We start from the raw sequence: 22,027 nt of genomic DNA on the forward strand, positions 1-22,027 counted from the left end.
ATCAGCTTTTTTCTTTCTGTGTGCACCCAGGTATATGCAGACATGCATGCGTCTGCATGGGGAGCCAGCAGTCAATCTCAGATTTCTTCCTCGATTCTCTATTTATTGTGTGGGTGTGTGGTGCATTGTGGGATATAATTGAAACCAATTATATCTGATTTAAAACAAAAATTGGTGGAGAAGATGGATCTGCCAGATGTGAAACCTTCATTCAATAGCTTCCATGAAGTCGTATGTGTGTCATCTGCAAGCGGTGTGATGAAAACAATCATATAGGGACATTTACAGAGAGCGTGCAGTTTGAATGGGCTACAGCTGATCAACCTCGAATTCAACTACAGCTTCTGCACAAGCACCTGGCCAATAAAATCTGGGTCACACGTCTGCCTTTGGTGTGTGAGCCAACAAAATCTCGGCTCTGACTCTCAGCCCCCTTCCTGTGTGATGGCAACAGCTTCCTCTGTGATCTCTTCTGCTTTTCCCCTTTCCCTTGTCTCAAAATGCTCCTATCCGAGACTGCCTAGAAACTAGCTTGGTTGTGCTATGTGGCAATCGTTCTGCCACCTCTGCTGACAGACCTCTTGTAGCGCACTATGCTCAGTTCTTCCCAAGCTAACCACACCCAACCTCTTTGTGGTTGTCGCCGTCGCTCCTTGGCGTGTTTGTCTTGTCTTCAGCACACCATGCCCTCACACGCACTCGTGACTTGCAGCTTCCCCTTTTTAGGGGGCACCCCGAATTTTCTGCACTTGACAACAGCAGTTCCAATGTCACCTACTTTCCGAAGCCATCCCCTGCTCTCCCAGGCAAACAGAAACAGATGGGTCAGGCCTTAGTCATCTTGGTATTTTTAGAACTTATCACAGTGTCCAACCTAGGACAGGCCTGTCTGAGGACCTGAAAACATTTTTAATTATCACAAAAGTATGTATTTTTAATATTGCATTTTAGGAAAAGTTACGATAAAAACATATAATAAAAATAAAGATTGCTGACTTGCTCCTGTACTACATAGATGGGATCACCATTACCTCAAGTTTTTAATATTCTGCACTCTTCTTTCCAAGTTTCCTCAAGTTATTTTTTGAGATTACTAATTACCTCTTTTTCCTCTCTCTCTCTTCCCTCCAAACTCTCCCATATACCCCTCCTTGTTCTCTTTCAAAATCATGGCCTATTTTTCATCAATTATTGTTACATACTTACAAACATGCATATGTAATGCATACACACATACATACTATTCCTAAATACATAATTTCAATCTCTTCAGTTGGTATGATGTTACTTGTATCTGTACTCTTTTTTAAATACATAGGTATCCATGAATGTGTTTTGTTTTCTTAATCCAAGCCTTATTAAGACAATAATGAAAATTATGAGTTTAGATTAAAGAAAAATGTACTCAAAGCCATACAGACTGTTTATGAAAAAGAAAGGGAAGGATGGGGAGTGGATCTGTGGGGCTGTGGAGTTAGCTCAGTCTGTAAAGTGTTTGCCTCACAAGCATAAGGACCTGAGTTTGAATCCCCAGCACTCAGGGAAGAAAGCATGATGAGGCAGCATGCTGTATATCCCAATGCCAGGAAGGTGCAGGCAAGAGGATTCCCGGGGCTTGCTGGCCACCCAGTCCAAGGTGGTGAATCCTAAGTTCAATAAGAGACATTGTTGATGGGCGTTGGTGGCACACACCTTTAATCCCAGCACTCAGGAGGCAAAGGCAGCCCAATCTCTGTGAGTTCGAGACCAGCCTAGTCTACAAGAGCTAATTCCAGGACAGCCTCCAAAGCCACAGAGAAACCCTATCTCGGAAAACCAGAGAGAGAGAGAGAGAGAGAGAGAGAGAGAGAGAGAGAGAGAGAGAGAGAGTTTTAAAAAAGGTGGGAGAACATTGAGGAAAGCACCTGACAACCTCTCCTCTGTGTATACACATACACACACACACACACACACATAAAGCTTCATTACATGTTTACTTATATCATGCATATACTGCACACGGCGTAATTTAAAATGAGCAAAGTATAGCTTCAGAGCTGGAAATTTTGGCTAAGACAAGATGATACCCCTGGCATGTATGGTTCTCTGAACACAGTAGAAACAAACAAACAGCACCTTGCAGGCCTCACAAAATCTTTAGTGTTGTGTATGTGAACTGCTTGGCGCAAGGATGAGCAATAAATTCTCACCATTGGCATTCATGAGGTTCTTGCCACGACACAGGGCAGACACGGGCTTGTTAGCATATTAACAGCCAGATCCCATCAATGTAACCATTATGGATTTCTCTTGACCTCTACGTCCTTATCCAGGAATTTCCTGCAGTATGAATTGTGGTCCTGTAAATTTACATAAGTGCTCATCTTTTCTGCTTCTCCTATCTCCTGCTGATGCAGACAATTGGTTTCGAGGTAGAAAAAGCTGTTATTTGTGCTGTTTTTATTGTTGGGTAAGGTAGAGACAGCGAAAACCATAAATCTTAGGTTTCCTATTCAGAGTACTTTGGCAAATGTACATTCCTGTTGTCTACCCATTGTAAGACTTAAGATGCGCTGAGTGGTGGTGGAGAATGCCTTCTCTAATCCCAGCACTCGGGAGACAGAGGTAGAGTTTGAGGCCGGCCTGATCTACAGAGAAAGTTCCCAGACAGCTAGAGGTACACAGAGAAACCCTGTCTCTAAAGACAAATAAGCAAAAACCCCCAAACAGGCCAGGCGTTGATGGCGCACACCTTTAATCCCAGCACTCGGGAAGCAGAGGCAGGTGAATCTGAGTTCGAGGCCAGCCTCTGGTCTACCGAGCGAGTGCCAGGATTGGCTCTAAAGCTACACAGAGAAACCCTGTCTTGAAAACAACAACAACAAAAAAACCCACAAACAAAAAACCAAAACCCCTAACAAGCAAGTCTTAGGATGAATCTATTACTTCAGAGAGATGGTTTGTTGATATCTCCCATCTCAGTCTATCGTTAAGGCAACCACTAGTCTGATTTCATTCACCATACATTAGTTTTGCACAAATGAAATGAACTATCCTATTTTTCTCTGTGTCAGGCATCTTTTGCTCAGAAATGATTGAGATTCTTCTATGTAGAGTGTGCACTGCTTGGCTCTGAATGTCAAAAGATCTCTCTGATTTTCTATTTCCTTTCTCTTCCTTTTACACATTGAGTCTCCACCTGTAGTAGATCGTGATCTCTTTCACGGAGGGTCAAACAACCCTTTCACAGGGGTCACTTAAGACCATCAGAAGACACTTTTTTAAAAAAATTACAATTTATAACAGTAGCAAAGTTATAAAGTAGCAAGGAAAGTAATTTAATGCTTGGGAGTCATCACAACATGAGAAACTATCATACAGCATTAGGAAGGTTGAGAACCACAAAGATTGTATAGTCAAACTCCAGCACTGTGCAAATAGACTGTAACTAAATGAAATGGCTAGCAAAAAATTATACATGTAGCTTTCTGTACATGTAATTTATTAAACTCTTGATTTAGTGAAAAGTAAGATACTCCACTTGTAATTTTTTTTTCCTATGACTACAGTGAGCTGTTACCCTTTAGTAAAAAAAAATAGTGTGTGTACCTTTGTAGGCAGGTGCACATTAAGAGGGATGTATCTCTGTGTGTGTGTGTGTATTTAAGTCTGTGTGTGTGTGTGTATTTAAGTCTCTCCTCTCACTCTCTCTCTCTCTCTCTCTCTCTCTCTGTGGTGTGTATGTCTGTATGTGTGTGTGTGTGTGTGTGTGTGTGTGTGTATTTAACTGTGTGTGTGTGTTTGTGTGCGTGCGCACTCGTGCAGGAAAGAAGTCAACCTCAGATATCATTTCTCAGAAGCCATCCACTCACCCCTTTCTTTTCCTTCCTTCCTTCATCCCTTCGTTTCTTCCCCTCTTTCTCTTTTTTTCCCCCCTGTGGGACCTGAGACTCAACAATTAGACAAGACAGGCTAGCCAGCATGCTGCAGATAGCCTCCTGTCTCCACTTCCTAGTGCTGAAATTATAGGCATGAGTCACACCTGCTCTTTACATGTGCGGGTGCTGGGTATTGAACTCAGGTCCTCATGCTTGTGTGGCAAGCCCTTTTATCAACTCAGCCGCCACCCCGGCTCAACTTGCTATACTTTATCCTTTTTCTGTGAACAGTCCTTTTATCCACAACCAGAGAATGATAGTTTCCACCACACTGCCCTGTAACTGTTGCTGAGTAAATTAGCTTTGCAAGTGGTGTTTAGAGTATATTGCATTTCCAGAAATACGTTTTTCCTCTAAGTTGGGAGAAGCATCTCTTTATTGTGCTATATCCATTCAGTTGTAATATACGTTGCATTCATTACATTAGTGGATAGGCTTGTGCTATGTGAGCTCATTGAGAATCTTTTCTGGGAGCCAGAGTTGCACGTACACCCACTCACATATACCCAAGCATGTTTGTCTCAAACTGTCCTCCAAAGCCTCTCCTTGTTCGTGGGTGTGCTGTACTCTTCCCACCAGCTCCGTGATGGAGAGGAGAGTACAGCACACAGCCCGTGAGTGAAAACATCATGTCCTTGAAAACAGCCAGAAGAGAAATGACTACCACTAGTGGCTACTGTTGTTTATCCCGTGGAAGTGCCTGCAGTGGGAGATAGAAGACTGAGGTGCCGTCGTGGAGAGAAAGCTCACCAGCTGATTCCGACTTTCAGACAGCTTCTGCTGAGTGTTCTAAGCACCTGATTTTGATGATGTTCTCTGTGTGTTGCTTTGCATTCTTTTACTGGGAAATCTCACCAAGGAGACATCCTGATCGCTCTATCCAGGACTCCAAGCGCTGCCTTCCACAGGGTGTTTCTGCTGGGTGTTAGTGAGCTCCCAGTTTGATGATGCTACTTCTCTGCAGTTATTTCTTCTTCTTTTACTGTGACATCCTGCTTGGCTCCGGATTCTCTATTGGGATCCCCCCCCCCCTCGGGCCTAGCTCTAACTGTGGCTAACATATTTGCCTATAATAACCACAGAAACAAAACTGTCTTCTATTTTAGGAATATTTTTCCCTGTATTTGAAGGCCATCGGTGCATCTCACTCCATTACCCAGCATGGAATTATCCAGGCCTGTGGTCACTGATGGAAACTAACTAGCAGTGTTACCTTGTGCGTCACCACTGTAAGTATCAATAAAACAAAATCATTATTTTCATATATACAACACCAAAATGTGCTTCGCATGTCTGTGCAGAACCACCCCATCTATACAGAACCAATGTGTAGATTAATGCAAAAATAATTTAACTTTTCAGCTGTTTTCAAGGACATAATGTTTTCCCTCTTGGGCCTGTTTGCTATACTTTCTGTCATAAAGCTGGGGCAAGGGTGCAGCCCATCTCAGACAAGAGCCTTTGGAGGACACTTGAGACAAACATACTTTGGTTTGAAAAGGCAGGGGTGTTGTATGTGCAACCCTGGCTTCCAGTGATTCTCACTGAGCTCAGATCCTCAGTGAGCTCACATAGCACTTGGCAGTCTACTAAAATGAGACTTTTAACAGAAACCATTGTTCCCCACAGGGCCAAATTCTCACTTTAAACAATTGGGCAGATGCTATTATTTTCACGCCCTAGATCGTCCTAATCTTTTCCATGCCATTGCATAAAAAAATAATCACAGCACTCCGAAGCAAAGACAGGCAGATCTCTGTGAGTTCCAGGACAGCCTTGTCTACAAAGTGAGTTCTAGGACAGCAAGAGCTGTTACACACAGAGACTCTGTCTTTAAAAACCAAACCAACCAACCAACCAACCAAAAAAACAAAAAACAAAAAAAAAACAAAAAAGCCCAACTAGTATTTGTAGGACCCAAACTGTACACTACATCAGTCCATCTCAAGTTGTCATTGTCACACAATCTCAGGGTTGTGACTGGACAAACTAGTCCACATGATCCGTCAAAGAGGGAAACTGAATCTTAGGGCCTCTGAGATTGGCTGCTGTTAATATTTTTGCTTTGTTATTATTGTTGGTCTCATGCACCCCTGGCTAGTTTAGAACTCGATATATAGCAGAGAATGTTTGAGCATCTGCCTCCACTTACTTACCAAGTGAAGGAATTGCATGCCTGCACCAGCAAGCTGGGTTGCTTTTTTTTTTCTTTTCTTTTTTTTATGACACATTTACTTTCGCATCTGTGCGTGAAGGTCAAAGAGGTCAAAGGACACCTTGCTTGAGTTGGTTCTCTTTCACATCATGTAAATCCTGGGGCCGAACTCAGCTTGCCAGACTTGTGCTCTAGCACCTCCCTTTCTCTATTAATATTTAAAGAGAAGACGGCATACATAGCGATGCGTTTCATGACCACGCCTCCCTCTCCTCCGCATTCCTCTCGGTAGCCCCGTGCGCTCTCCTGGGGGCTTCTCAGGCAGTTTGCAGTTCGGGCATCGGCAGGACCACTGTTCTCTGACCTCAGGGGCCAGGCACTGTGACACAAGCCGCAGCGCCGGCGTCACTGACCTGAGCTGGCCGGCGAGGTCCCCTGCCCTGCAACAGCCAGCAAGCCCGCGCGGCGGGGCAGCCAGCAGCCGCGGCGGCTCAGCAACACCCGCTTCCGAACAAGATCTCCGGGCCTCGCCGCAGGCTCCGCCCCCTTCTCAGCCCCGCCCACCGAGGAGGGGGAGGGGGACGCACACCGCCTTCCGTCCGCCCCGCCTCCTGCCCCAGACCGGAAGTCCGAGTTTCCCACAGTGCCCCGCGCGCGGCGGGCATGCTAACAAACCCCCGGGTTTCCCACGCGGGTTGCTGGGCCGGGTGTAGGCGCCGTGGTGTGTGCGACGGCGGCTCTCCGCGGGCGGCGCCGGGCCTGCGCGTCGTCGGCCCCAAAGATGGCGCTGTTCCAGGGGCTGTGGGGCGCGCTAAGGGCGCTCGGGCGCTCGGGGGCCGAGCTGTGCGCGGGCTGCGGAGGTCGCTTGCCCTCGCCGCTCAGGTAGGCCGCAGGCGAGGGGCGCCGCACGCCCGCACCCGTCTGCCTTGGTTCCGGCCGAGGCTCCGGGCCGCCGGGGGCCCCGCTCCTCTGGAACCCGACCCCCACTTCCTGTCACCTTCTACCTTTGGACGCCCACGGCTCCCGCCGTCCTCCTCGTGCCCTGGAGGCGGGGCCCGGAGCTGTGGCGCGGAGAGCTCGCCCGACTCTGCCCAGATCGCGGGGATTTGTGTTTCAGCCCTGCAGTCCTCGCCTGCGTTTGCTAGCTCACCCAAGGTGTCAGGACTTGTGCTTTACCCTGCAGCCCTCTCCTGCGTTTGCTAGCTCACCCAAGGTGTCAGGACTTGTGCTTTTGCCCTGCAGCCCCCTCCTCCGTTTGCTAGATCACCCAAGGTGTCAGGACTTGTGCTTTTGCCCTGCAGCCCCCTCTTCCGTTTGCTAGCTCACCCAAGGTGTCAGGACTTGTGCTTTACCCCTGCAGCCCTCTCCTGCGTTTGCTAGCTCACCCAATGTGTCAGGACTTGTGCTTTTGCCCTGCAGCCCCCTCTTCCGTTTGCTAGATCACCCAAGGTGTCAGGACTTGTGCTTTACCCCTGCAGCCCCCTCCTCCGTTTGCTAGATCTCCCAGGTGTCAGGACTTGTGCTTTACCGCCGCAGCCCCCTCTTCCGTTTGCTAGGTCACCCAAGGTGTCAGTACTTGTGCTTTCGCCCTGCAGCCCCCTCTTCCGTTTGCTAGGTCACCCAGGGCACCGCGTTTGCAGGCTCCAGCAGCCTCTTGCTTGGTTAGGGTAGGGTTGGTTTTTGGTTTGGTTTGGTTTTTAGTTTTTCGAGACAGGGTTTCCATGTGGCTTTGGAGGCTGTCCTGGAACTAGCTCTTGTAGACCAGGCTGGTCTCGAACTCAAAGAGCTCCTCCTGCCTCTGCCTCCCTAGTGCTGGGATTCAAACCCGCCTGGCTAGGGTAGGGTTTGAAAGTAAGTCCTCAGGCTGGGGAGTTTACGGTTGTGGAATGTAGAAAGTTTCTAAGGACTTGCTAGCATGCTTCTACAAACGAAGCCCTTGAGTTTATTAACACAGCAGAGGGCAGGAGAATCACTTAAAGGTTATTAGCAATTTTGGTGAAGACGTTGGATATTTATTTAGCCCCTTGGTTAACATTGTATTTAGAATCTGAGGTCTATGTGTAGTAATGGTAAACGACATTCTGTCATCTGTTTCTTTTTATCTGTGTGCAGCCTTGTCTGTATTCCAAAATGTTTTTCATCCAACGTGGGTAATTATCCAAAGAAACCTATGACTTCATACCTTCGATTTTCTACAGAACAGCTACCCAGATTTAAAGCTAAACACCCAGGTAAGAAGTTTGAGGCTTATGCTCTTTTCTACTGTGATTTGGGTTGCTTTATTTGCTTTTCCCAACTGCTGTCTTGATTTGCACTGCCAGAGCATCTAGCAACAGTTACTTTCTTTGATGGTGTGCATAACATTTTATAACTAATAGATATTTTTTAAATATAAACAACGGTGTTTTTAAAATAACCTGTAGAGTGAAGAGCACTCTAGAGAAAAAAAAAATGATAAAGTTCAGGCCTACTTGCCCTGGGTTTAGAAGACACTAACAAATTGCTTAGTTACTTCTGTGATAGGACATTTGTTTGTCAAGTGCAATAAAATAACTTACTGGGAAGTAGTCCATAAAATACAATGGTCTATACAAATCACCACTAACGTCTTTGGAAATTATCTGAGTTCTTAAAAAAAAAATAGGGAAGATTTCCATATAGCTTAAGAAAGGGCTGTAGGGGCTTCACTTGTATATACAGTGTAAAGATAATAGCTGAATTAATAAGTTGGTGGTTGCTTATGATTTCCAAAGCCTGCTTACTTAGAGTACTCACAAGGCAGTAGTGAAAATCATATGAGCTGTAATTCAAGTACTTCGTTGTAGATAAGGGACAGACAGTAAACTTTTAAAAGACATACTTTTACCCATACCCCTGTCTTCTAAAATGTAAAACTTGGCACTAACACATGGTTGATAAAACAGTTGTATCCCCATTAAGACAAAGGAAATAGAGAATGGTATTTCTGTAATTGAAATGTAAGATGGTATTGTTCCATCAAGATTAACCTATAGTTTATTTGGGTTTTACTAACAATTCCTGAAAGACTTGACAGAATGTTTCAATTGAAATACAGAAGTAAGTCCAGGCAGTGGTGGTATATGCCTTTTAATCCCAATACTCAGAAGGCAGAGGCAGGTGCATCTCTGTGAGTTCAAGGCCAGCCTGATCTACAAAGTGAGTTCCAGGACAGCCAGGACTGTTACATAGAGAAACCCTGTCTTGAAAAACTGAAAAAGAAAAGAAAAACAAGTAAGAAATGAGCAGCAGTTGATTACCCAGGTGCTTGCACTAGCAGTAGCTTTCCAAGGACTGCTTTTGGTAGTCTGATACATACTTCTTAAAGCTACGTAACAGTTTTCTAGCATTTCTGGATACAGTTATTTCTATAGGGTGTAGAGATGTATCTAAGCAGCTTGGTTTTAGAGCCATTAGGCTATTTACAAACTTTGTGGAAGTTTTACCCCCAATAAATAAAATCCAGAAATCCATTTTCATTCTGTTCTCATTTGTAGATGCAAAACTTTCGGACCTCGTTAGAAAAATTGCAGCCGCATGGAGGGAACTACCGGAAGAAGAAAAAAAGGTAAGCATTTATGTTTTCAGTTTTGCTGACCAGTTGTTCTATAGTTAGGGATGCATGTTTTTTCAAAGGTAGCTCATATCTTTTACTTTTGGATGGGGTCTCTACTTGTGCGCATAGCTTGCCAACTGAACGAGACTGGCTGACCAGCAAGCTCCAGGGTTCCACCTGTCTCTGCCCCCACCCCCTCCCCAGCATGAGGGTTATAGATTCTGGCATGGCAAGCACTTTACCAACTGAGTTATCTTCTTAGTTTCCTCTCTCTTCCCTTAACAGTCATGTCCACACAGGTGTTCTATACCTTTTGCTTCATATATGATGTTGATATGGATGGATGGAGTACAGGTAAATGGTTGACAATAGTCAGGAAGAATGGTCAGGTGCTGTCCTTACATCTTGATTAGCAACATGTCAGTAATACATCTTAGAGCACATTATCACCTTGTCCACCCTGGCAAATGTGATGCATTGAGCTTGCCAGCACCAGTTCATTGATTTTTTTTTGTTTGTTTGTTTTTTGTTTTTTTTTAATGTACAGGTATATGAAGCTGATTTTAGGGCAGACTGGAAAGCATACAAAGAAGCTCTGAGCAAGTTTAAAGACCAGCTAACTCCAGCTCAGTTGGTATCTTTTGAGAAAGAAGTCAGGCAAAAACGTTTAAAAAAGAAAGCCTCAGTAAAAAAGAGAGTAAGTATCATTGAAATGCTGTTTTCCTGTGGAAAAGAATCAGTGTAACCAAAAATCTAGGTAGTTTTCTCTTTCGTCCATAACAGTAGATATGACATAGCAGAATACTACTGGGCACCCCAGTTAAACAAAAGCAGGATATTATATCTCACATGGTGTGTCTGGGAAGTCCTGGTTGCAACTGTCAATAGGACTGGCCTGAAGCTTGAGTTGTGAAGCAAGCAAATGATGAACAGCTAGAATCTTAACTCCAAGTCTTCCTTCTAGAGTAACTTTACATTTGAAGTCTGTAGAGGATCATGAGTTTGAAGGTTACTGAGTATTCTCAATTACTTCATTAGCACATCAGAGGAAAATGCCAGTTATTCAAGTAAGGAGTTCCCTCATGGTAGGATTCTATTTCCTTTCAAAGAAATAACTATTAAAATATCTATCTGCATAGTTAAATTTTTTGTTTCTTGTGTTTGTTCACGTAAAGGTCACTGTTTCAAAGTCAGGCTACATTTTTCTTTATTTAGGGAATGCTCTTACAGTTTCTATAATAAAACCCATGTAGATAAGACCTTAGACATTTAATAACACCCTTGGTCTCCTAACACCTCCCAGACACCCCCCCCCAATTTTTTTTGTATATGTGTATGCAATGAGGGGAGGGATGCTGGCTTAGAGGTCAGAGGACAACTTTGTGGGGTTGATTCTGTCCTTTCACCTTTACAGGGGTTGTGCAATGCACACCTTTATCTGCTGTGCCATCTCACCCACCCCAGGATTTTAAAAATGCAAATGCTGCTGCTCTCCAAATAGAAAATAGAGTGCAGCATTTATCCCAGTGAACATGGGACCAAGTGCAAGAGATGCCATGTGCCCATTCCATAGTTCCTCTTCTTGGCACTGTTAAGAATTGAATACATCTTTTGAATTTTAAATGGTACGAGCCATTAAGAAGAGGAGTGAGATAAGGTTACTAAATGGTCTTGTGTTTTTGAGGTTCAGAGAAGGCATGTTTTAATTGGGCCATTTTTTATGTGTCCTGCAAGGAGATTAAATAAATGATTTAAGAAAATTTTATATTCAGTTCATGGAAGCTACAAAAATAACATGTAAAGGAAATACCTTTCTTTATGGAGAAATGGCCCATAATATTACAGTTTTTAAGACTTTATGCTTAAAAGTTTTTGATTTCTAAGATGTAACAAACATACTTTATATACAGATCACACTATTTCCTGGTGTGGTGCAGGCTGTCCTAACATTTATTTGGGGAACACTCACACAATGAAGGTAAGTAGCCACCGAGGTCCTCTGCCCCTGGTGGTGCAGGATTCACCATGCAGGATGCTCAGACCACAACCTGAGAGAGAGAGAGTGAGGCCCCTCCTCTTCCTTAGAAGGAAGCCACATCTAAGCCTAGTACTTCAAATCTGTTGGTGGTGGAACAAGATGCCACTGCATGTCAGCACTTGGGAGGCAGAGGAAAGAGGCTGGCCACAAGGTGGCAGCCAGCAAGTCCGTGTCTCAAGAATACAAAATTGTAATGTTCATTAGGATTGTTATGCATTGTAGTGAATTGTTTCTTTAGATAGTAGGCTTCCTGGTGACTGTATCTGACGCTTTTGTTTTTTTTATTCAGGAATTAATGTTGCTTGGAAAACCAAAAAGACCTCGATCAGCATACAACATTTACGTATCTGAAAGCTTCCAAGAGACTAAAGATGGATCTGCTCCGGTAAGCAGAGCTTCGGGTTGTTCGATTGTTCGTAGGCTTGTTTAAAATCATGTAGGAAGTTGTATGTCTAGCATGTCACATGATGAAGAGAAATAGAAAATTTGGAAATTTGTTATGTCTCTGAACCAAAAAAATCCTTGGAGCTGAGTGTATGTAGTTCTCTGGCAGACCAGCTGGGTCTTTAGGACAAAGCCTTGGCTTTGCTTCCCAGCACTGGAAAAGACAGAAGTTCTTGTTCTTTTTTTGGGGGGGGGGTCTTTTTTATTTCTTTATTTATTTTGTTTTGTCTTTTCAAGACAGGATTTCTGTTTAACAGCCTTGGCTGTCCTGGAACTCACTCTGTAGACCAGGCTGGCTTGGAACTCAAGAGATCCACCTGCCTCTGCCTCCTGGGGGGCTAGGGTTCACACTGTGAAATCTTGACTGTACACTTGCACAAGCTTTAGTGCCAAGAGTGCAAGGGTTGGTGGTAGTGTTAACAGCCACGGCCATGCAGAAGGTCTCCTTGGGATTTTCGTCTTTGTGACTCAATGATAATGAGATGAAAGCTTACCTTTTTAATTGATAGAGTTTCACTTTATTGATCGTTAGAATTTCCTCAGTTACTGATTAACTTTGGGTTTAGGTACCTTTGTGTTTTTGTTTTTAAAGCTGTGCTGGTGAGAACTTTGAATACATCCACTTTGGCATGCAGCCGTACCCTAGAAATATCTTACAAGCCTGAATGACTGGGTTTTGTCCTTGGTAATAGAAATATAACTTGATTATAATTTTACTCATTTAAAAATACTGGCTAAGTTGTGAGGGTGGCTCATGTTTGTGCTCCCAGTCCTTGAGAGACCAGTGCTGTCTAGATCACAGAGAATTCTAGGCCAGCTTGAGCCACATGAGAACATCTACAAGCACCGCAGCCTTCTAATGCCCATACACACAGGCACACACACACATGTATACACAGGGTACACAGACACATAGGTACATACACATACAGATGCACATAGACAACAAACACATACATATACACATGCATGAGGGGCTGGTCAGCAGTTGAATCCCCAGTATATTTACAAAGGAAACATTATTCAAATTTTCCAGCTTCATTTACGATCTTGTTTGCACTTAAGATCATTTTTTAATCCGAGTTTGTCATTGCTCCTTGAGTGCATCTAGTATGACGTCAGTTTCTGCTCTCTTTTGGATTGGCAGCTGCCATCTGTCCAGTGTACACCAGCATGCCAAGCTTCTGCATTAGTACCCCTCTGCCTTTTCTTGTTTTTCTTGATTTACTCTCATTCTGGCTTTTCCTTAATTAAGGATATGTGTGAAATTAGTATTTCAGGTTTTATATGTCTAAAAACTGCCTGTTTGTCCTGTGTTTTTAGATTGGCCATAGAGTTCTGGATTGGGAAAAAATGTTTCTTCAGCATTTCAAAATTACCACTGCTTTTCTAGCCACTATGATTTTTGAGAATATAACCAGCAGTTGAGTAGTTAAGGCAGGAAGATCGAGAGTATGAGGCCACCCAGGCTGTCCCCCAAAAAAATACAGATTAAAAAAAATCAAATCTGAGCCAGGTGGTAGTAGCACGTGCCTTTAATCCCAGCACTGGGGAGGCAGAGATCCACTAGGTGGATCTCTTTGAGATTAAGGCCAGCCTGGTCTACAGATTGAGTTCCTGGACAGCCAGGGCTGTTTCACAGAGAAACCCTGTCTGGGGAGGGGGTAAAAAAATAAAGTCTGGGCTGGTGGGATGGTAAAGGCACCTGCCCTGAGTTTGTTTTCCCCTGACCTGCATGGTGGAAGGAGAGAACTGACTCCTCTAAGTGGTCCTCTGATCTTCACTGTGTACGTACATACATGTGCACACAGAGTAAAATATAATTTTAGAAATGTTTAGATGAAACCAATTTGAGTTTGGTTTTTTGTTGCTTTCTGTTTAGACTCTATATAGCTTATATTTGTATAGACCTTCTGAGTCTGTCTTCTCACTGTCTTGAATTTCTTTCCCATCTCCTAGATACTGTATGTTTCCATGTATTTCTGTTGCTTTTTTGCAAAGTGTCATTGTCCTCAAGTTGCCTATTCTTCACTGTGACTATTTTACTCTCTTGAGAATATGAATGTCCTGGAATGTACCTTGGTGGACATTTAAGCTTCTTTTCACATTCCCCTCTGACAGCCACCTGGTGCTGCCACTGGGACACTGGATTTTGCCTTGTAAATCTGATGGTCTCGGGTTCACCTCACTGCCTATAGGCACTCCAGCCAGTGTCAGTTAATCCAGTTGCCTCCCCAGCCTGTCACTGTCCACATTATGTTGGTGCTGCCCTCTTCTGTTGGTTTTATACCTTAAACTTTTTATTTAGTGAAATTTGGAGGAATGTGCAAAACTCAATGTGCCCCCCCCCATTACTTTATATAAACAAAGCCTGAGGAATGTAAAGTGGCCTCTTTGCTGTGATGCTGCTCAGGTCAGGTGACCAGCTGAGTAGAATTAAGGAATGCTTGCTTATTCCCAGGATGATTCCTAACACCTCGGCACAAAGTTTAGAATAAAACACTACAGGGAAGAAAAAAACCTGTGAAGTTATTTTATGACAGAATGGAGATTTATACCTGAATACAAACATTTTTAATCAAAAGAGAGAACTAGAGAGAACTCATTTCATACTCATGTTATATTTCAAAATGTAAATGAAAATGTAACAGTCCAACAGAAATAAGTGTCAGTTGACGTTGCTTGTGAACGGCATCTGAATTCTTGGAATGAATGGGGAATGGTCTCCTTTGCTGTCTTCTTAGGTGTGTCCATCTTAACTCTCCATTGTCTTACAGGGAAGACTGAAGACTATAAATGAGGCTTGGAAAAGTCTATCTAGTGATGAAAGGCAGGTGAGTAGTACAGTTTCTGGCTTTATATGCCCGTCAGGGTAGGATTGGCTCATGTAGCGTCACCCAGCAGCTCCAGTGATGGCAGTACTCAGAGACTGCCTTCATTAAGGCCAACTTGGCTTTCTCTCACGAGTGTGTCAGCAAATACAACATGTCTTGTGCCACCTGCCCCTCCTTCTTGCCCCACAAGTCCTTAAACAACCTACCAACCCTTAAAGAACACTTTCCTAAACACTTTCTCTCTCAACCTTTTCTCTCCAAACGTTTTATTTAAAATTATTTCTGTATTCTCCTTTGGTGCATGGAGAATAGTGGTATAATTTCTGTATAGGTGGGAGCATTCCAGAGATTAATTGCTCTTTTCTAATAAAATATTCTAATACTCTTTCTCAGGCATACATTCAGCTTGCTAAAGATGATAGAATTCGTTATGATAACGAAATGAAGTCTTGGGAAGAGCAAATGGCTGAAGTTGGACGAAGTGATCTCATCCGCCGCAATGTGAGACGCTCAGACATCATTGAGGACTAAGATAGAAGATGGAGTTATCTCTGGGATTAGGCACAAGAAACCAATTAGGTCTCAATGCCTTAAGTTGTCAAATTAGAAAGGATAAGGCTGGTTACATTTGATATTCAGTTCTTTTTTCTGTAGCCAATGGACTTCTGCCCGTTGAATACATTCTGTTTTATTTCAAGCCTGACAGAGGAAGATTCTGCAGAGTTCTGCTTTTTGCTTAAGAACTGGAGATGAGACCGTCCATGCATCTGCATGTAGTGGTGAATGAACCATTCTGTGTTTGATGGAGCTAGATAGACTGTGAAGTGACTTTTACACTTATAACACTTTTACGTGTGGTTTTGTGAAGTTTTTACACTGATGACAATACTGTGGGTATGTGAAGTTTTTACACTGATGACAGTTACATGCAAGTGTGGCCTCTGTGTTCCAGGGCCATAACTGCTTTCACAGCTATGGCAAAGCTATGATGTAACTGTGTACTCAAAGAAGCTTCCAGACTCATTAGATGAAGTGATTCCTAGCCATAAATCATGTGTGGGGTTGATGTTTGTACATATAAGTGATTATTGACATCATAGCAGCTTTTATAGTATGAACAAAGATTTACAAACCTTTCTCATCTTTTTCTTTTTTTCTAAAGCCTAAGAAATTATGTAACAAGTCTATGCATATTGTTTTTATTGCATAGAATAAAAATTCTAATTTTTCAAACATGTTTCTGAGTTATGTAAATTTTAGACGAACTGTGTGGCTAACATTTTTTTTAAGGTAAGGACTTTTTTCCTCCCTGAATTACTTTTTCATGTGAGAATATTCACAGAGCTTGTGTGATCTAAATTTTTAAATGTGAGAAAAGAGGTCTCCAGAGTCAGAGATGTGAGACATTGTCCATGACTGATAAGGGCCTGCGCGGGAGAGCCAGCCGTGGAGCCAGCCAGGTCCAGCCACGACTGATTGCTTTTCAGGGCCTAATCATTAAGTAATGTATTTAGAGTTTAAGTAGGTTTTTAAAAGGAAAATCATGAATGTGAAAATTAATATGATCTTCCGTGTTTGCCAATAGAATTTTATTGGAACATAGCCATATGCGCTCCCAGGTTTGTTGTGCACGGGTGCTCTGCTAGGGACAAGGCAGGAAGCCACAGCGTAGCGTACACATGTGGCCCTTGGCAGATAGTTTGCCACTGTGGTTTGTGGCATGGTGCAGTGTGGCTACTGGGCAAGCAGGGTCAGTTTTCTCAGCCGTGCTTGATGTTCTCATGGAACTGTCATCCTGTCTCAGGGTCATCTTTGGGTCACTGTAAGCGTAACTATTCAACCTCTGTTCTGTTTTAGAGAACAAGTGGTTTGAACCCCACACAACTGAGCAGATCTCAGAGACATGGGGTAACAGAGATTGTGCGCTCAGAGCTCCAGAAGACTCGGGCCTTTCTCTTTGCTTTGACATCTCTGAACTTGACAGCAGGAACAGTGGAACATACGGAGGGGAGATGTGAGATTTATATGTTTGAGCTGGGGGATATAACTGGTAGAAAGCTTGCCTAGAATGTGCAAGGCCTTGGATTCGATTCCTAGCAACCCCCTGATCAATAAATAATAATCAGAATTTTGAAAATAAACTTGAAAATAAAATAATTTCCTCCAGTGGATTGGAATTCAGGCCTGATTTTTCCCTTGGTGAAGTAGATGGCATGGGTTTGAAACTGTGTTTGGAGCCATGTGGGAAGAGGCTGGGTGGGGTGAGCTGTGCGGTCACAGAGTCCTTCCCAAGTGCAATTCCAGGAGAGACTTTCTCCCTGCATTCCCACGGTGTCTGGGAGGGAACTGATTTGTGCTGTCCTTAGAATGGAGGAAACGGTGACTCAGCATTGGCCAAGTGCTTCAGAGCCATTCAGGAGCAGCAGGCCCTACAGTGATGCATGGTGATGTTAGAGTTCCCCAGAGGGAGCTCTAACCGTGGAACCACCTAGCTTCAAATCCTGCCTTCCTAGGCACGGTTCAAGAGCTTGCCGTTTAGTACAGGAAGGGAATGGGAAACGTAAAGGCCTTTTCATGATATGTGGTTGAATATGGTTGTCCTTGTTTGTAAAAGAAGCTCACTGTCAATAGCTTTCCGTGCCCCCCCCCTTTTTTTTTAAAAAAAAAGACAGTCTCTACCTCTGGCTGTCCTGGAACTCCCTCTGTAGACCAGTCTGGCCTCAGACTCACGGAGATCCGCCTGCGTCTGCCTCCCAAGTGCTTGGATTAAAGGAGTGTGCCATCACTGCCTGGCTTCTATGCCATGCCTTTCAAAATTCAGTACATGTTGAAGACTGACCTACCACATAGTTGTACACATTAATTTTTTTGTTGCCAAGGATGAGAACTCAACATCAGTAATTAATGGCCATTCATAAAAGCCCGTTTTTAGCCCGCCACCTTCCCCGCTTCCCCCCCCCCCCCCGCAACAAAGCTGTTGTCAAAGGAGCTGAAAAAGTATTGGAAAGAGCTGAAGGGATGAGGTGAAGATGTGTCTGTACAGCATTAGGTCACCATGAAGGGACTCCGTGCTTCTGTGGTTGGAGTGTCAGTGTCTAGTTGTCTGACTATTGAGACTTACAAGGACTTTGGGCTGGTTTTCTTTTCTGATGTTAATGTAACATTGCTAACAAACTGCTCCTTTGCCTAACTCCTTTTTTGACAGTGTCCTTTGGGTTGGTTGGAACAGATATGGCACACATAGGCCATACCTGCTTGAATGCTTGGGCAATAGGGAGTGGCACTGTTAGGAGCTGTAGCCTTGTTGGAGGAAGTGTGTCACTATGGAGGTGGGCTTTGAGGTCTCACATGCTCGAACCATACCCAGTGTGACAGTTGACTTGCTGTTGCCTGTGGATCAAGATGTAGAACTCTAAGCCCCTCCAGCACCATGTCTGCCTGCATGCCGCCATGCTTCTCGCCATGACAGTAATGGACTTAAATCGCTGAACTATGAGCCAGCCCCAGTTAAATGTTTTCCTTTATAAGAGTTGCTGTAGTCATGGCAACTTAGAAACCCTAACTGAGACACCCTTAAAACCAATTTAAAAAAAAAAAAACCCTAATTTGTACAAGTGTTATTTCTGAATTTAAAAGCTGATATTAGTGTATTTTAGATGGATTTAAGGTAGCTAGAAAATCTTCCTGGGTTTCTTCTCATTCATGGTACCACCAGGGAGGGGATGCTAAAACAGCAGCTTTAATGTAGATGAAATGATAGTGCCCATGCATCAATTCTGTTTAGACATCTTTATTGTAAGAATTTTGTCTTCTTCCCTGATACCTACCCTCTTTCCTTCTCTTTATCACACTTGGCATCAGCCTGCCACTGACAAGCTTGAAAAGGTATGTTTTGAAGTATACATGGTATGTTTTGAAGTATAAAACAGTACTTTTTAAAATTGAACTTAAAAAATAAAAATGAATTTATTACTCCGAATTTGTAAAACTCCCAAGCAAAAAAGTAAAATTATGCACAACTGGTACTACCAATTGTTTCTCATTAACAAATCAAATACCTTTGGTAATTCAGTCACTGGTTATATTTATAATAAAATGCAATAGACACGAAACCATTCTTTTGTAAAATTAGGAATGCTAATGAAAACTACATATTTAAATTAAATGCTAAACATGAATTTGAACTGTGTTTTTTAAAAATACCTATCATTTAAATCAGCTCATTAGAAACTAACTTGTTTCTGATATAAATGTGATGTCCAAGAAGATCCAAATCAGAATGTGAAATTTATTTAAAGCACACTCGGGTAAGGAGCCTGTCTTAGTATACATGACGCCCTGGGCTCAGCCCCCACTTCTCCAAGAGGGTGGCAGGAAGTGAAAATCGTTAATGGTTAAGAAGTGGCTTAGGAGTGTTCAGATCCTGACCACCCCCCAAGCTTTGACTGGAACTCTTGTCCAATGTCTATAACATAGGCAAGGATACTTCACTTGATCATGTTTTGTTGTTTGCAGGACAGAATGCCTAGCATAATTTTGAGGGGAGGAAGGATCCCTTGCCTTGTGGCTGCAGAGACTTCATGCCACAGCTTCTTGAATCTTTTGATGGTGGGTCTGAGGTTAGGCAGGAACCTCTTGGTGGAAGGATGTAGAGAAAGATGCTATTCATGGTTGACGGTGTATAGGAAGTAGAGTAAAGTGATACAAGAAGCAGTTGAGGCAAAATCTAGTTCCCCAAAGAAGCATCGCAGTGATCCCTTCCTGAAGCTAGCTGGCCCCACCACCTGCACCACAAGCTAGGAGCCAGGCCTCTAACACATGCACTCTGATGGGCATCTCAGTTGCAAACCATAACACCTAAACATGGCTAACACATGTCTAGAAATATCAGAGCAGGCCTTGCCTTCCAGCTTCACATACCCTTTCCTGACTCTAGCTCAATCATGACAAACAGTCATGATTGTCTTTGAACATATGCATGGATTGTTTCCATAAACTGTTGATGTTTTTTATTATAGTGACTCTGGGATTTTTAGTTTTTCTTAGCGCTGAGGTTTTCCGTAGGCTATGTGGCTTTAAGATAACTTAGATGTCTTATTTTTAACAAAATTTTTGTGTTTATTTGTGTGCGTGTATACAGGTTTGTACCCATACATGGTGTTCTTGTATCAACAAGGACACCAGGAGAGAAATGGACCCTCAGAGCTGCAGTTTGAGTCAGTTGTGGACCACCTAATGTGTCCTGGGAAGGAAACTCTTGAAGAGCAGTGTGTGCACTCTTAGTTCTCAATGCTGAGCCAGCTTTCCAGCCTAGCTCTGAATTCTGTTTCTCTAGTGGATTCTCTTGGCATGTTAGTCATGGAGGAAGGCAATAGGTAACTCACCTGTTATGGGTTTGCAAGTTTACAAGAGTCTCCTCTCCTCGAGTCCACATGGTATCATGAAGTAATAACTTAAGAGTTTTGTGGGCCTCTTCTCTCCAGAGAGATTCATAGCAAGTAGCTGTGACATAGCCTCTTAGCAAACAGACAATTCTAGACTGGAGGCCAGAGTTATCGAAGCCTCTCATCATAACTGGGGGTGGGGGTGGGGTGGTAGTCCTCATCTTCTACCTTGGTTGAGACAAACCCCTTTGTGTTTTACCTCTGAGCCTGACAGGCTAGCTGGCCTGCTTGAGCTGTCTCTGACTTCCAGGTGGGATTCAAACCCTTCTGCAGTACTCACTCTTGCTATGTGTCCAGATTCTACAAGGGTTCTGAGGATTTGAACTCAGGTCCTTATACCTGTGTGGCAAGTGTTTTAGCCACTGAGCCACATCCCAATCCCTGCATAAGTCATATTCATTAAAACCTAAGTTCTGACACACAGGAAAAGGGGGAAAAATGTGTGGGTGTGTTTTCCTCAGCCAAACCTACCCTTTGTTGGGACCTCTGCAGACCTCACTGATGGGAATAGAAAAGGCTTCTGGGGCCTGTGGGCCCTCATCAGACGAACTGTCCCTCTTCATTCTCTCTGCTTTGTTAGCCTCAAATGATAGCACAGTATACAGTCTGTTCTGAAACTTGTGTTTGGAGGGTTTGTTGTTACTGAGTCTTATGTATTAGGATGCAGAGGCACTCTTTCAGATCCGCCTTCTCTCAGGATGCATCATATCCCGTGGGGCTGCAGCATAACTCTTAAAGCAGGTCCCTGAATGATGGTTGCTAAAATCTGGAATTGCAGAAACTTTTGCTTCAGTGAATAGACTCTTATATCTCATTTTGTACTGCTACCATTCGGACAAATTCCTTAAAGCAGAATGCTAGAGACACTTGCACCTGTGACTTTGATCTGTGGTGCTGTAGTGCCCGACGCAGGTAGTTCCAATTACAGACCAGCTAGTAATGTGTGTCCAAATAATTTTTAATTGGATGCGTGTTGTGGCATTGTGCAAACTACCATGATTTGCTCCCAGTATCTTCTCTCTGCGAGTGATGCAATTGTTCATGTCACCTTGACTTATTTCCCAGAGCCACACTCTTGTCCTATGTATGACTGCACTGCTCATCACAGGAGTCTGCCAGTTGTTCTCATTATTACAACAACAGCAAGACAACCTCTTTTCCTAAGTGTTTGTCCCTCTGTGGTCTCACTTCTGTGTCTAGGTCAGCACCCCTAGCCCTTGAGAATTTCCTCTGTGAACCCAGCATGTTGACATCCCTTGAGTCAGATTCCAAAGCCTTGAAGTAGATCAGAAAATGAACCTCCTAAGACCTGATTACACAGGCCCTGACCCACACATAGCTCCAAGCTTGCTGTCACCCCCTTCCCCCCACTCATGCTGCCTTTCATCCTTACTGCTTCAAGGGGAGCCCATCTCTTCCCCAGGAGGAAAGCAAATAGCAGATGGACAGAGTGTCATGTTTGTCCCCACACCATGCAGGGGACCTCTGATCTCTGCCTGACCTTGTTTGCAAATGCCTTTTCCCTAACAGCAGAGCGCTTCAGAGACTGGATGGGAACAGCTCAGGCACCTGGAAGCTAAAGGATCTGCTGTCTAAGCAGAAAGTAAATGTTTTCCATTGA

At 43.6% G+C, this 22,027-nt stretch overlaps 1 protein-coding gene across 1 annotated transcript; it reads left to right on the top strand.

Moving 5' to 3' along the window:
* Positions 1-6,722: 6,722 nt before the first annotated feature.
* Positions 6,723-16,200, top strand: Tfam (transcription factor A, mitochondrial). Its single transcript, XM_027395118.2, has 7 exons — positions 6,723-6,954; positions 8,185-8,303; positions 9,588-9,658; positions 10,194-10,343; positions 11,974-12,069; positions 14,906-14,962; positions 15,356-16,200. Exons 1-7 carry the CDS (start codon positions 6,854-6,856, stop codon positions 15,491-15,493), a joined length of 732 nt encoding a protein of 243 aa, XP_027250919.1. The 5' UTR covers positions 6,723-6,853; the 3' UTR covers positions 15,494-16,200.
* The last annotated feature ends 5,827 nt before the right edge of the window (positions 16,201-22,027 follow it).

This window comes from Cricetulus griseus (genome assembly GCF_003668045.3).
Source record: "Cricetulus griseus strain 17A/GY chromosome 1 unlocalized genomic scaffold, alternate assembly CriGri-PICRH-1.0 chr1_0, whole genome shotgun sequence".
In the NCBI taxonomy this organism is placed as follows: Eukaryota; Metazoa; Chordata; class Mammalia; order Rodentia; family Cricetidae; genus Cricetulus; species Cricetulus griseus.

Coding starts and splice junctions, on each gene's coding strand:
- Tfam (XM_027395118.2), top strand. CDS start 6,854: ATGGCGCTGTTCCAGGGGCTGTGGGGCGCGCTAAGGGCGCTCGGGCGC. Junction 8,304..9,587: donor ATTTAAAGCTAAACACCCAG/GTAAGAAGTTTG, acceptor TCTCATTTGTAG/ATGCAAAACTTTCGGACCTC. Junction 10,344..11,973: donor AAGCCTCAGTAAAAAAGAGA/GTAAGTATCATT, acceptor TTTTTTATTCAG/GAATTAATGTTGCTTGGAAA.